The 16,885-nt window shown below is 38.8% G+C and overlaps 1 protein-coding gene across 5 annotated transcripts in view; it reads right to left on the bottom strand.

Annotated features, from left to right (window-relative positions):
* The window catches only part of RNF24 (ring finger protein 24), a 95,703-nt gene that overhangs the window by 22,926 nt on the left and 55,892 nt on the right, over window positions 1-16,885 (bottom strand). For all 5 annotated transcript variants that reach the window (XM_037017411.2, XM_073236887.1, XM_073236886.1 and 2 more), the window contains one exon: window positions 1,665-1,814. In XM_037017411.2, coding sequence (XP_036873306.1) covers window positions 1,665-1,807 — 143 coding nt within the window. In that variant the 5' untranslated portion in view covers window positions 1,808-1,814. The remainder of the gene's footprint in view (window positions 1-1,664; window positions 1,815-16,885) is intronic.

The raw sequence follows: 16,885 nt of genomic DNA on the forward strand, positions 1-16,885 counted from the left end.
ATTTGCTGTGTTAGCTCAATAATAAAAAAGGATAACAATGATGAAGTGAAGTACAGCGATGCATGATAACAACTGCTATCCTTTTTTTCATCTCTTTATTTGCTTGCTTACTAAAAGGAATACAATGAGGCAAAATGGTGTTTCACGACTTACTTCTCAAAAACTTACCCAGAATCACAATTGGTATATTAGCGTTTTCCTTAAAGCAAAAAATTTAAAGGGTTAATTAATTCTTTGACATAGTAATAAAAACCATACTATGAGTTATATATTTTAGGATGTTTTATATATGATAACCCTTACTTAATGAACCTTATTATTTCTGCCTTTAAAAAAATTTGGTTTCAAATATTAAAATCATAAATTTCTGAGTTGAAAAGCCATGATTTGTAGAGCAATCACCAAAAAATTTATTAAGTCTGAAAAAAAGGAACATATTTTAATGCCATGAAGTCCTGTTGGTGCTATGGCTAATTCTGCAATTTCAAAAAATGCTGTTATTTACGTAACATTAACCAATTATGGATATGTGGGGAAAAGGAAATTCTAGAAATATATTTTTAAAAATTTTCCTTTGGTGCTACAGTTATATTAGCTAAGTATTTAATTTATCTCTCTGAGAAAGAACCTAACAATCATAAGCAACCTATCAATGAGATATGAGCAGTTGCACTTTATGAGAATTTCAGAAAAAATTCACTTTCTATGAAGAATGTAAATTCACTTGTCAGAAAATACACTCAATTCATATGAATTTGATCATCAACAAGTGAGTCCCCTAAAACACTGGTGACAACTATAAATTATTGCTGAAAGATATCTGATAATGGTATTTTCTTAACCATAATCATATACTGTGTAAACACTAAAAACTGTTAGATGTATGGCTACTTAATAAAATTCAATGTTCTAGTCTTTTACTCCATAAAGCTCTTTGAACAATACAGTATAAAAAAATTTTATAGTCTGAATTTTGGCTTTGAAAACAGACCTTAATTAAGAAACTTAAAAAGAGAAAAATGCTTCTTGCTTAAACAATTATAACTCAGTCAATGATAAATCTTTACTGGTCAAATCCATTACTCTTTCAACTGAGATGTTATCCTTCATACTTGTACATATGCTGCAGAGACTGTGGGATATTTATTTAGTGTTCTATGCAGATAATCAATCACCTGAACTCCTGACCAGCTGACAACAAATGAGAGCTTAAAATCTTGAGAGACCTAAGAACCTGTTTAAAGGCTTAAATCTTAACTTGGATGTTATTTTCTGATCTCTAATGACCTTAAGCTTTAGCTAATAATGATGCAACACTCTCCTATAAAGCAATCTTGAAATCTCTGTGAAAGTAGATTAAATCTTGGGGAACAATGACATAAGTATATCTGGACCAGGTGCTAATATGTTGGAAAAATAAATGACAATTTTCTCTTATAGAGTAAAACACCTCATTAAACACCTCATTAGCAGACAGGATTGTAGACTGTATAAAAGTGTTTTACTGATTAGTAGTTCACAGAAAGTTAAAATGTTAAGGTACCTTAATTTTAGGAAATTTGCTAATTACATGCTTATAAAATTCTTTAACCTAAGGGCAGAAAGTTGGTTTATTATTGATTGCTTAACATATTCTGAAGTAACATTAAATGAAAATTGATTACCTAATCAAGTAGCAACAGAAGAGTAAACTAAGGATGAAGACAAATATAGCAGTGCCAAAAACCACAATGTATATGTTGAGAGGCAGATTCTGGAACCCAATATTAGGCATCCTGAAGTTATAATGTGGGAAATCCGAGCTCATGGATGAACTATGGAGGAAGAAAAGAATGGAAAAAAAATAGGTTATAAAGATTCAGAACCAAGATAGCATTATCTTTGTACATGCACAGAGGCAATAATTTTCTTAAGCCTTGACCTGATGTGAAACAAATATAATACACAACGGGTTAATATTTTTGCCATTCATTAATTTATTAAGTACTTACTATGTACTTGGCACAATTCCAGAAGGTTGAGATACTCCCTAAAGCTTTATAAGTTATATTCATTCACAAAAAGGTATTTTACTGAAATAATGCCAGTAATTAATAAACATGAAAAAGTTCGTCCTCAAAGAAGTACATAAAAAAGGGACAAGTCTTCATATATTAATAACTCTTTAACCTTTAAAGCTGTAATATTAATGGTAAAATACTGGAAACAACTTAGATATCTCACTAAAATAATGATTCAATAATTATGTTAAGTCATTATAATGGTCATGAAATGAGGTCATGAAAATCTGTTTTCAATTAATTATAACATCAAGGGAAATATAAAGATATATAGGAAAATTAGGCAGGTATAAATTGTATATAAAATATGACCTCTGTGTAAAATGTTGGAAAAAAGGTGGGGGTATATGTGCATATATATGTGTATGTATATATAATAGTGTGTGTGTGTTAGAGAAAAGCCTGAAAGCCAACGTATCAAAATGTTAAAAACAGTTTGTGATTTACGAGTCATTTTGATTTTTTGTCTTTTAGCCCCCTTTAATAAGTCTGGCTCTGTTCTAAGCATTTTACTGGCTTTATTTACTCTTCAGATAAAACTTCTATAGGTAGGTACCATAGTAACCAAAGCTTAGAGAGTTTTGGTTGCTTAGCCATGACTGACTGAGTATGTACAGGAGCTGAGGCCTCGCCAATGTACAGTGTCCTCAGCCTCTATGCTTTATGATCTTTCTCATGTGTTACTTTCATAATCAGAAAACAGCAAATATTTTTTAAACATTAAAAAAGAGACTATTTCTGTTGGTTTGTTTGGTAATATTTACTGATCACTACACAAAGGTTTCATAAATGGAGGTTGTCCCCTCTTTTAAGTGATGAGATATAGTGATAAAGTGGCTCATTACACCTCACAAGAACTTTGTTATTTTAATTCACTACAAAATAAATGGCAACTATCAGGCCTGTTTATCAAGACATGATGATAACTAAATTATGACTGCTACCAAAAATCAAAACAAAAACCTGCCAAACAAACAAAACACTTCTACTTTACTTATACAAGGTAAACTAAAAATGTGTTTACAGATCTTTAGTGTCCTTTTTAGTTCTCAGAAGAGTATATTTATATTGTATACATCGAGATGCTGACTGGCTCTTTTTGAAATAGAAGTCTTATTACTTTATTTAAAAAAATTTTTTAAGGTAAGAAAGGCACTAGTTTTATTTATAATAACTCCAACCTAGACATAACCCAAGTGTCCATCGCCAGCAGAATGGAAAAACTGTGGTATAGCTACAATGGAATATTAGCCAGCAATAAGAAAAGGAACCACTGGCACATGAATAACATGGATGAATCCATTCAATGTTAGGTTGCATAAAAGAAGCCAGAAACCAGAGCACATACTGTAGGATTCCACATAACAGGGAGTTTAAGAACAACCAAATTGATGATGACAGACATCAGAACAGAGGTTACCCATGGGGGGCTATATGGACTGAGAAGCAGGGATCCTTATATGATGCTGAAAATGTTCCATATCTTGATATAAGTGGGAGTTATACAGGTGTGTACATATGTAAACAATCTAGCTGTACACCTAAGATAGTGCACTCTGAGTACTTGGCTGTATGTATGTTTCATCTCCAAACAAAAAAATCCTTAAAAGAAGACACTTGTGCAATTTCCATGTTGTGCATACCACACCTGTCAGACAGGCCAGACTATTTTTACTCTATTGCAGTGACCAAGATGTCACTTCACCTGATAATAGTTGTATGTCTATCACTGTTCCTGTTCCTTCTTCTGTACCACATCCTCCCATCCCTGCTACTCCAGGCACCGAGGTTCTCTCTCATATTTCTTTCTCTCCAGTAAGTGTCCCTTCCCTGCCCTTTGCTCTAAGGGCCACCATCTATGTCCTCTCCAGACCCTTTGTGGCACAAACCACCACCTTTCCTGGCATCCCACCCCTGGTAACCCTCAACTCCCACTACCCATCCTCCCTCATATCTGACTTCCATCATCATTTCCATGACTCATGGGATCTCTACCCCATTACTCACTGCCCTCTTCCTAATTGCCTGCAACTGGGCTTCAACCACCCTCTGTGCTCCTCCAGGTCACAGAAACCCTGCCAATCATACAGTCCCCTTGTCATCAAGGGTTTTCACCCATTTGTCCCTTGGCTGATACTACAGACCTCCCCATCTTCATAGGTTACCATGAAGCTTCCCCATTTGGGCCCTCAGACCTCCTCTTTGTGCTGTCTTCCTAATCATCCTGTCTCCTGATGGGAAGTCTGCCTTCATGCCCCCTTTGTCTCTGTCTTCTCCCAGGCAGTCTGGTTCACTCTCACCTTAAAGCCACTGACTCTTAGCTCTACCTCTCCATCCTGATCTGCTACTGAATTGTTTGCCTTCTGGCATTTCCATGTGGACATGTGGGTGGATGTTTGCCCAGCCCAGCACCCAGTCCTCCTCCTAGTTAACAGCATCCTGCTTTGACTTTAAGGAAACCATCCTTCCTTCCACACTTTCTTAGCCCATGCGGTCTGAGTGGGGGTTAATGGACCACTCTAGGTTCCAGGGGTAAGAAGGTGGTATTGGCTTGGCTGATCAGAATCTTGGGATGGGCACAGATCGAGAAACTTGAGTCAATGGTCATTTCTTCAGGACTTCTCTGTAACTACTTGGAGAAAAGCATCCTCTTTGGGCTCAGGTTTGTCAGCTGGTGGGGAAGGTCAGAGCAGCAAAGGTCATCTGTTTCTCCTTTGGGAGAAACAACCCCCTCCACCCATGGTGAGGCAAGGCCCCTGTGTACAGAGGCAGCCCCTGTGTACCTGGTCCTGATGCAGGGCTGCCTCGAGGCCTGGGATCTCGTTCCCCTTCAGTCTTGGGTGGCTGCTGCTGCTGATCCCCTGCCACCCTCTCAGGGAGCGGGTGGCTGAGCCTTGAGCCAGTCGCCTAAGTTGTCTAGTTACTTTAATTTCCAGCTTCTATTAATTTATATCAGGAAGTCAGCAGCTGCAAAGAACAACTTCAGCCCATGGAAACTCCTCTTTGAGAACTTCCAAACTTAAATAATGGGTAATATTTAGTTTTGAAACTTTAGCCATTTTCTGCAAGTGCTTTTACTCAAATATATAATTTCCTTTTTCCTATAATTGATAATGCTGGCCCCCAAATCTAAGTAGATGGTGTATATTCCATGATGTTGATCTGGCGATATGTTAATGTTACAACATTTTCATCGTATCTTCTCAGAATGAGTATTAATAATCTTTTAAACAAGATGATCTTTAAAAAGAGAACTATTTGACCCCCTATAAAGGAGTTCATAGATAATTGTATCTAGCACATATAGAGCTCTAAGAAAATTACAGCTGTACAAAACTTAACTCTTTTAACTTCAACATGATGACAGGGCCTTACTTGATGACCCTCGACAGTCAAGACTTAGATGACTTTCCTTCAATCCCTTAGAAATATCCCTTACCAGTCAAACTGGGCTTGCTAAAATAGCTCTCACATTAGGAAATGGATTAAACATCCATGCTGGGAAGGCTAATAGAGAGGCAAGAGGCAGAAGAAAGTGGTGTGGTGGAAAAAGAGACAGGTTTACAGTCAGTAACTCTGAATGTTGTTCCCAGGATGTCACTAGTTAGATATCAATACTTGGCCCATCTATAACTCAATTTTCTCATCTTTCAAATGGGACAGGGCCTATCCTATTGACTTCAAGGGATTCCCGGAAGAGCAAAATGAGGTAACAGGTATTGAAGTATCTGAAAACTCTAAGTTAGGAAAAAACACAAAGGTTTTACTACATGTTTGTGTGTGTGTATGTGATCATTTTGGTGGGGTCGTGGGGAAGGATGACATTTAAAAGTAGTAAACAACATAAAAGAAGCCACTGACAACAATCAAGTCCCTGGTGAGGATTCCACCAAACCAAATGCTCCTTTCTCAGAGAGCTCCTCTGCATACACTGCCAAGTTTTGTGTCAAGTGGTCTGACAACCTGGCCTCCAGAGATAGGAACTGGAAACCTATCCTGGCCAAAGGCAGTCATCAGTACAGGCCAGCTGGGCGTGAGCCTGCAGTGTGAGAACACTGCTCTGCTGGAGTCCTTGCCTGGACGGCACGACAACAAAATCTTGGGGAGTCTGAACAGACAAAACATCACAGAGTCCTGGAGGCAGACTGTCAACAGAGGGAAGGGACACTGCCTCAGGGCTCCTGGGAGCTGGCTGCTGAAACCTCCCTCTTGAGTCGTCTCTTCTTGGCAGGGCCTCATAACTCATTACTGGGGGTGAGGGCAGGGGCTTGGCAGAAGGTGTGTTGATGCAGAAGAATACATTTTAGGAATTTCCCCCTTTCTTTTGGTAAATGAAATTGCTCAGCTACAATTGATAATGCTGGCCCCAAAATCTAAGTAGATGGTGTATATTCCATGATGTTAATCTTGGTCTGGCGATATGTTTATGTCATAACATTTCATTGTATCTTCTCAGAATAAGTATTAATAATCTTTTAAAACAAGATGATCTTGAAGTAGAGCCAAGATGGCAGTGTGAGTACAGCAGCAGTAATCTCCTCCCAAAACCACATATATTTATGAAAATATAACAAAGACAACTCTTCCTAGAATAGAGACCAGAGGACACAGGACAACATCCAGACCACATCCACACCTGAGAGAACCCAGCGCCTCGCGAAGGGGGTAAGATACAAGCCCCGGCCCGGCGGGACCCGAGCACCCCTCACCCCAGCTCCCGGCGGGAGGACAGGAATCGGAGCGCAGAGGGAGAGGGAGCCCAGGACTGCTAAATACCAGCCCCAGCCATCCGGACCAGAACGCAGACACAGTGCATGCTGGATACTAGAGAAACAGGACAGCAAGACCTTTGAGGGGGTCCCTGAGGCCGGCACCCGGGGACAAAGAAAAGCGAGTGGCCTTTTTTTTTTTTTAATTTAATTTTTTTTTTTTGTGAGTGCTTTTTGGAAGTCTTAAAGGGACAGGGACCCCAAAACCAGATGGAAGCATCCTGGGACACTCTCAGCACTCTAACCCCCTGAGCAGCAGGGAGCACAGAGGCACCTCACAAAGATAAATAGCCTCCAGGCTGCTCCCCCTCCAACGCGGCTCCACCATATCGGAGCAGCAGCCCAAGGCAAGTCATGCCCACAGCAACAGCAGAGATAAACTCCACAGCAGCCAGGCAGGAATCAGAAGCCCTGTCTGCGCCCAGCAGCCCATCACAAGCCACTAGAGGTCGCTGTTCTCCCAGGAGAGGAAGGCCACAAACCAACAATAAGGAAAGTTCTTCCAGCCGTCATTCGTGCCAGCTCTGCAAACTATCTCTATCACCATGAAAAAGCAAAATTAGAGGCAGACAAAGATCACAGAATCAACACCTGAGAAGGAGACAGACCTAACCAGTATTCCTGAAAAAGAATTCAACATAAAAATCATAAACATGCTGATGGAGATGCAGAGAAATATACAAGAACTAAGAGATCAAGTCCGAAGGGAGATTACAGACACCCAGAAGGAGATTACAGAAGTGAAACAAACTCTGGAAGGATTTATGAGCAGAATGGATAAGATGCAAGAGGCCATTGATGGAATAGAAACCAGAGAACAGGAATGCATAGAAGCTGACATAGAGAGAAATAAAAGGATCTCCAGGAATGAAACAATATGAAGAGAACTGTGTGACCAATCCAAAAGGAACAATATCCGTATTATAGGGGTACCAGAAGAAGAGAGAGAAAAAGGGATAGAAAGTGTCCTTGAAGAAATAATTGCTGAAAACTTCCCCAAACTGGGAGAGGAAATAATCGAACAGACCACGGAAATACACAGAACTCCCAACAGAAAGGACCCAGGGAGGACAACACCAAGACACATAATAATTAAAATGGCAAAGATCAAGGACAAGGAAAGAGTTTTAAAGGCAGCTAGAGAGAAAAAGGTCACCTATAAAGGAACACCTATCAGGCTATCATCAGACGTCGCAACAGAAAACTTACAGGCCAGAAGAGAATGGCATGATGTATTTAATGCAATGAAACAGAAGGGCGTTGAACCAAGGATACTATATCCAGCATGATTATCATTTAAATATGATGGAGGGATTAAACAATTCCCAGAGAAGCAAAAGTTGAGGTAATTTGCCTCCCACAAACCACTTCTACAGGGTATTTTAGAGGGACTGTTCTAGACGGGAGCACTCCTAAAACTAAACAGAATTCACCAGAGAAAATAAAATCAGAGCAAAGAGAGCAGACCAACCAAATACTAACTAAAGGCAAAAAAATACAAAAAACGACCCACTAAAAGCAGTTAAAGGAAACAAGAAAGAGCACAGAATAAAACAACCAACATATAAAGAATGGAGGAGGAGGAATAAGAAGGGAGAGAAGAAAAGAATCTACAGACAGTATATATAACAGCTCAATAAGCGAGCTAAGTTAGGCAGTAAGATACTAAAGAAGCTAACCTTGAACCTTTGGTAACCACGAATTTAAAGCCTGCAATGGCAATAAGTACATATCTTTCAATAGTCACCCTAAATGTAAATGGACTGAATGCACCAATCAAAAGACAAGGAGTAATAGAGTGGATAAAAAAGCAAGACCCATCTATATGCTGCCTACAAGAAACTCACCTCAAACCCAAAGACATGCATAGATTAAAAGTCAAGGGATGGAAAAACATATTTCAGGCAAATAACAGGGAGCAAAAAGCAGGGGTTGCAGTACTAATATTAGACAAAATAGACTTCAAAACAAAGAAAGTAACAAGAGATAAAGAAGGACATTACATAATGATAAAGGGGTCAGTCCAACAAGAGGATATAACCATTATAAATATATATGCACCCAACATAGGAGCACCAGCATATGTGAAACAAATACTAACAGAACTAAAGGGAGAAATAGAATGCAATGCATTCATTTTAGGAGACTTCAACACGCCACTCACCCCAAAGGATAGATCCACTGGGCAGAAAATAAGTAAGGACATGGAGGCACTGAACACACTAGAACAGATGGACCTAATAGACATCTATAGAACTCTACATCCAAAAGCAACAGGGTATACATTCTTCTCAAGTGCACATGCAACATTCTCCAGAAGAGACCACATACTAGCTAACAAAAAGAGCCTCAGTAAATTCCAAAATATTGAAATTCTACCAACCAACTTTTCAGACCACAAAGGTATAAAACTAGAAATAAATTCCACAAAGAAAACAAAAAGGCTCACAAACACATGGAGGCTTAATAACATGCTCCTAAATAATCACTGGATCAATGAACAAATTAAAATAGAGATCAAGGAATATATGGAAACAAAAGACAACAACAACACAAAGCCCCAACTTCTGTGGGACGCAGTGAAAGCGGTCTTAAGAGGAAAGTATATAGCGATCCAGGCACACTTGAAGAAGGAAGAACAATCTCAAATGAATAGTCTAACATCACAATTATCGAAATTGGAAAAAGAAGAACAAATGAGGCCTAAAGTCAGCAGAAGGAGGGACATAATAAAGATCAGAGAAGAAATAAATAAAATTGAGAAGAATAAAACAATAGCAAAAATCAATGAAGCCAAAAGCTAGTTCTTTGAGAAAATAAACAAAATAGATAAGCCTCTAGTCAAACTTATTAAGAGAAAAAGAGAATCAACACAAATCAACAAAATCAGAAATGAGAATGGAAAAATCACGACAGACTCCACAGAAATACAAAGAATTATTAAAGACTACTATGAAAACCTATATGCCAACAAGCTGGAAAACCTAGAAGAAATGGACAACTTCCTAGAAAAATACAACCTTCCAAGACTGACCAAGGAAGAAACACAAAAGTTAAACAAACCAATTACGAGCAAAGAAATTGAAACGATAATCAAAAAACTACCCAAGAACAAAACCCCCAGGCAAGACAGATTTGCCTCGGAATTTTATCAGACACACAGAGAAGACATAATACCCATTCTCCTTAAAGTGTTCCAAAAAATAGAAGAGGAGGGAATACTCCCAAACTCATTCTATGAAGCCAACATCACCCTAATACCAAAACCAGGCAAAGACCCCACCAAAAAAGAAAATTACAGACCAATATCCCTGATGAATGTAGATGCAAAAATACTCAATAAAATTTTAGCAAACCGAATTAAAAATATATCAAAAGGATCATACACCATGACCAAGTGGGATTCATCCCAGGGATGCAAGGATGGTACAACATTCGAAAATCCATCAACATCATCCACCACATCAACAAAAAGAAAGACAAAAACCACACAATCATCTCCATAGATGCTGAAAAAGCATTTGACAAAATTCAACATCCATTCATGATAAAAACTCTCAGCAAAATGGGTATAGAAGGCAAGTACCTCAACATAATAAAGGCCATATATGATAAACCCACAGCCAACATCATACTGAACAGCGAGAAGCTGAAAGCATTTCCTCTGAGATCAGGAACAAGACAGGGATGCCCACTGTCCCCACAGTTATTCAACATAGTACTGGAGGTTCTAGCCATGGCAATTAGACAAAAGAAAGAAATACAAGGAATCCAGATTGGTAAAGAAGAAGTTAAACTGTCACTATTTGCAGATGACATGATATTGTACATAAAAAAGCCTAAATACTCCACTCCAAAACTACTAGAACTGATATCAGAATACAGCAAAGTTGCAGGATACAAAATTAACACACAGAAATCTGTGGCTTTCCTATACACTAACAATGAACTAACAGAAAGAGAAATCAGGAAAACAACTCTATTCACAATTACATCAAAAAGAATAAAATACCTAGGAATAAACCTAACCAAGGAAGTGAAAGACCTATACCCTGAAAACTACAAGTCACTCTTAAGAGAAATTAAAAGGGGCACTAACAAATGGAAACTCATCCCATGCTCGTGGCTAGGAAGAATTAATATCGTCAAAATGGCCATCCTGCCCAAAGCAATATACAGATTTGATGCAATCCCTATCAAATTACCAGCAACTTTCTTCAACAAACTGGAACAAATAGTTCAAAAATTCATATGGACACACCAAAGACCCCAAATAGCCAAAGCAATCCTGAGAAAGAAGAATAAAGTAGGGGGGATCTCACTCCCCAACTTCAAGCTCTACTACAAAGCCATAGTAATCAAGACAATTTGGTACTGGCACAAGAACAGAGCCACAGACCAGTGGAACAGATTAGAGACTCCAGACATTAACCCAAACATATATGGTCAATTAATCTTTGATAAAGGAGCCATGGACATACAATGGCGAAATGACAGTCTCTTCAACAGATGGTGCTGGCAAAACTGGACAGCTACATGTAGGAGAATGAAACTGGACCACTGTCTAACCCCATACACAAAAGTAAATTCAAAATGGATCAAAGACCTGAATGTAAGTCATGAAACCATAAAACTCTTAGAAAAAAAACATAAGCAAAAATCTCTTAGACATAAACATGAGTGACGTCTTCTTGAACATATCTCCCCGGGCAAGGAAAACAATAGCAAAAATGAACAAGTGGGACTGTATTAAGCTGAAAAGCTTCTGTACAGCAAAAGACAACATCAATAGAACAAAAAGGTACCCTACAGTATGAGAGAATATATTTGTAAATGACAGATCCGATAAAGGCTTGACATCCAAAATATATTAAGAGCTCACCCACCTCAATAAACAAAAAACAAATAATCCTATTAACAAATGGACAGAGGAAATGAAGAGACACTTCTCCAAAAAAGAAATACAGATGGTCAACAGACACATGAAGAGATGCTCCACATTGCTAAACATCAGAGAAATGCAAATTAAAACCACAATGAGTTATCACCTCACACCAGTAAGGATGGCTACCATCCAAAAGACAGACAACAACAAATGTTGGCGAGGTTGTGGACAAAGGGGAACCCTCCTACACTGCTGGTGGGAATGTAAATTAGTTCAGCCATTGTGGAAAGCAGTATGGAGGTTCCTCAGAATGCTCAAACTAGACTTACCATTTGACCCAGGAATTCCACTCCTAGGAATTTACCCTAAGAATGCAGCACTCCAGTTTGAAAAAGACAGATGCACCCCTATGTTTATCGCTGCACTATTTACAATAGCCAAGAATGGGAAGCAACCTAAGTGTCCATCAGTAGATGAATGGATAAAGAAGATGTGGTACATATACACAATGGAATATTATTCAGCCATAAGAAGAAAACAAATCCTACCATTTGCAACAACATGGATGGAGCTAGAGGGTATTATGCTCAGTGAAATAAGCCAAGCAGAGAAAGAGAAATACCAAATGATTTCACTCATCTGTGGAGTATAAGAACAAAGGAAAAACTGAAGGAACAAAACAGCAGCAGAATCACAGAACCCAAGAATGGACTAACAGGTACCAAAGGGAAAGGGACTGGGGAGGATGGGTGGGTAGGGAGGGATAAGGGCAGGGAAGAAGAAAGGGGTATTATGATTATCATGTATAATGTGGGGGGTGGGAGAAAGGGGAGGGCTGTACAACACAGAGAAGACAAATAGTGACTGCAACATTTTGCTCTGCTGATGGACAGTGACTGTAAAGGGGTTTGTGGGGGGAACTTGATGTAGGGGAGAGCCTAGTAAACATAATATTCTTCATGTAATTGTAGATTAATGATAAAGAAAGAAAAGGGGGATTACTCCCTGATAGGATAAAACTAACTGCAAATCACCGATTAATGCATGCTTTAAATATCCTTAATTTTGATCATTTAAAGGGTGTCAGATGATCAGCTATGGAAGTACATTTTTCTGATAATATTCCTTTCTCTTAAACAAAAAAAGCAGTTCCTGTGTGGTGATCTCCAATAAATTCTTCACAATGGTATAAAGAGCATATCAAAGTGTGGGCAAAGGGTTTGTTTGTGTTTATACGGAGGATGAAAGCCTAATTTGGCTACCCAGAAAATAAATTAAGATACGATATGAAGAAAAACTTCCAACATCACCATTCTCTGGAAAAGTCATTCCAGAAGATGATCATCAAAAAACTTTAACAAAGATCCTGGTGCTGTTGCAGTTGTAGCTGCATTCATCCCACCGGTTCCTGGACTTGCCATTGGAATGAAGAAGGAGATATCTAAGCTGGCCTGTGCATACAGTAAAACAACAAATTTGACTGGGTCTATACTATCGGAACTCAACCAAGAATTAGGAGAAGTGCAAGTTGCAGCGCTCCAAAATCTTGCGACTATAGACTATCTGCTGTTAAAAGAACATATGGGATGTGAACAGTTCCCAGGAATGTGTTGTTTTAATTTGTCTGATTTTTCTCAAACTATTCAAATTCAGTTAGACAATATCCATCATATCATTGATAAGTTTTCACAAATGCCTAGGGTGCCTAACTGGTTTTCTTGGTTTCACTGGATATGGCTGGTAATTGTAGGTCTGCTTTGGTTATGTAGCTGTATTCCTATTATGTTAATGTGTGCATGCAATTTAATTAGTAGTTTAAAACCTATACACACTTGTGTTACACTACAAGAAGATATGTCAAAGAAATAATCAATCTTCCCATGTTTTCTTCCATTCTACTTCTATAGCTTCTCTTCTTCCTTCATAATTACAACCCCTAAGTAGAATTCGTGCCTCATATCGAAATTACCGAGTATCATAATTCTTCCAAGTGGTAAAGATACCTCAAGACAAATGCTGGGCATAGAAGCCACAGGGCATAAATCTGCAAAAAAGTAAAAAGCTAACCTTTTCAAACAATATTGCTTCTCTCTCACTTGCCTACTTTACATTTCCCTGTATGGCCCCAGAAGATGACTGGTTAGCCAGAGATGGGTAAGATTCCTCAAGGGAGGAACAACCTAAGACAGGCACAGTTGTAGGGGGGCCATCAGGTGAGAAATTGGGGATCAACAGAGGTGAGGCTCAGAACCTCACCCCCCCTGTTTTGAGAGAAATCTTCTGCATCCGTGGATGTTTTGTTGCCCTTGTCTAGCTCAGATTAATACTTAGTCCATAGGCACACACCTGATCATCTACATTTGCTCTCTTACAGCACTAAACTATGTTTTCTACCTTTATCTTGCATCTACCTACCACTTCAGCATTTTATTAAAAATAATAATAAATAATAAGGGAGAAATGTGGGATTCACATATAAATCAAGTATAAAAATCAAACAAATAATCATATTTGATCTGAGTGTTTATAGTTCATGATGTGTGATCAAAACCGAAAGTTTCTGTGATATGACTGCCCTTGCACTGTTCACCATGTAAGAACTTATTCACTATGTAAGAACTTGTTTGTTATGCTTTAGAAGATTGGAGACTGTTGAGAGTTAGGCTTAGGGTTGATTAATGATTGTGCATTGAGTCCCCTATACAGAATTTTATTGTTGTTAACAACCATCTGATCAATAAATATGAGAAATGTCCTGTCAAAAAAAAAAAAAAACAAGATGATCTTTAAAAAGAGAACTACTATTTGTCCTCCTATAAGCATGCTTTATTATTCAGGTATGACAAATGTTAAAGTCATTTAGTAATTGATCCTTGTGGGAGTGAATGAGAGAAACAACATCCAGTGCACTGCTGGAACTAACTTCATTCACATGAAAACCTTTATCCCCCTTATGTAATTCATGGTTCCTGAAATCTCTGTCAGCCTAAATTTCAAACTATCTAATCAGCTTATTTCAAAAAAATAAAGAGACAAGACTATCTGAGTATTTTATCAGTAATGGGACTTTTCACCAAGATACAAAAGGGACAGAGTCCATGAGATTTGGCTCCATGGAGAACCTGAATCTAACACAACACAGCTAGATGGGCTGCAGCAGCATTCTTGAAGCATGTTTGGTGGCCACATTCTTCTTAGACCAGTTCCTGTTCCCTGGACAATATTAAATCATTTTCTTCCCAGTAGTTAGTATTCTACTTTAACTTCAAAAATGCTCAGAAAAAGAGATTCTAGTAATTAGGTTGCTGTATTTTACAACCTATGGTTCATGCAAACTATTAAAAAACCACATATTTATTTCTTATAAATACAAAAAGTCCAAGAAAAACTTTTTAAGAAAAACTGTTTTAGGCTTTAATTAAAAAAATTAATTGAGACATAATTTATATTTAAAAAGGTACCCATGTTGTGTTTACAAGTCAAAGAATTTGGACAAATGAAGGTACCCATGTTACCACCACCCTAATCAAGATACAGAACATTTCCATCTCCCCAGAAAGTTCCCTTGTACCCCTTTGTAGTTAAGTTACCACTTTCAACCACTGATCTGATTACTACCATTACAGATTCATTTTCCTTATTCTAGAATTTCATATTCAAGAGAAGTCACACAGTATGTACTCTTTTGTATTCAGCTTCAAGTCACTCAGTCTGTGAGAAGTTCGTAACAAATAGTTATATAAAATATGTCACATTTTATTCCTAGTTTACCCTAATTATCCTATTATCTACAGCTGTAGTCTCTTAATGATTGTTAAGTTCATCTTTAAATACATCAGTTTTATGCTTAATCCTTTGATATTTCTTTCTATACTAAATTCCTGGCTATCTTTTTTAGGTGGTGGTGTTTTTATGCAAGAAATTTTCACCAGGTCCTTTATATGGATTTCTTTTCTATTTTTAAGTCTTTTTTCAGTGGAGGACTTTCTTTTTACCCATTATTTTTAAGTCTTTAGCAGATTATTTCCATGTTTTGGCTGTTATGAATAATGCTGCTATGAACATTCATGTGAAAATTTCTGTGTGGGTATATGTTTCCACCTCTCTTAGGTATATACTAGGAGTGGAATTTCAGGGTCATATTGAAGTAGGGCAGGGACATGGGACAAGCATCATGGTTAACTTTTCCTGCCTATGATGAAAAATGCAGGATATAGACAGTATAGCAAGGACAGGAGGGACTCCATCTTAAGGCTAATATTCCATTTAAAAAACCAGGAAATTAGGAGGTAAGATTCCTAACATATTCTGTGGCAATCAGCCAACAACCTGTCTTAAGGCAGGGAAGCAGTCCTGATATGTTCCCAGTGCTTGAGAGCACTGTTAAGTTTATCTTAGAGAATCATCCAGAGAACTAACTGTGGATGGTGACATAATGTCTCTCACCAGAGAGAGACATCATGAGACCACATGTCAAGCCACCCTTTGCCCCATTCTTTAAAGCCTTAAAAGGCAGATTCTTAAGCCCTTAAGTGCACCTTCTCTCTGAGGTTGCCCACACTCCCCTTTCTCTGAGTGTGTACTTTTTGCCTTAAATAAAGACTTCTTACTGCTCAACTTTTTGTGTGGGGGCCTGGCCTACGGCCAAGGCTGAGCCCCACTCTAGCTGGACAACGCCCTAAAGATGGCGCCTGCTTCCTGCTCACCACCCTTTCCCCTCTTCCCTGTTGGGGATTGGCCCAGCAGACTTTCGTACCCGTGCACAGCTCGTGCTGCCCGCTTAGAGTGGCGCGTGACACCTATCCGCTTAAAGGTCATGCATGATACTGTCCCGGATTGGTTGGGTGACTGAATATAAGGGAGCCCGCCGGGAGGGAGAAGAGCTTCCCGACAACTGCTGTAACCGCCGCGAGAGATTAGACAATAAAGCCTAGAGAAGAATCAAGACCTTGGGCGTGTTGCTTCGGTCCCTGAAGGGTCGCGACAAGTGGTGCCGAAACCTGGGAATCGCTAAACCTCGTTGCGACCTGATCCGCTGACCCTGGTGCCTGCCGATGAACGTCGCTGGACGCCGTTCGGTCGGCTGGCCAGACCGGGAGAGGGAACCGAGGAGGGTGAGTGGATCGGCGAGCAAACTGAAAGTATACGTGGCAGGGCAGACAGCAGGCAGT

Source organism: Manis javanica, chromosome 5 (assembly GCF_040802235.1).
Source record: "Manis javanica isolate MJ-LG chromosome 5, MJ_LKY, whole genome shotgun sequence".
In the NCBI taxonomy this organism is placed as follows: domain Eukaryota; kingdom Metazoa; phylum Chordata; class Mammalia; order Pholidota; family Manidae; genus Manis; species Manis javanica.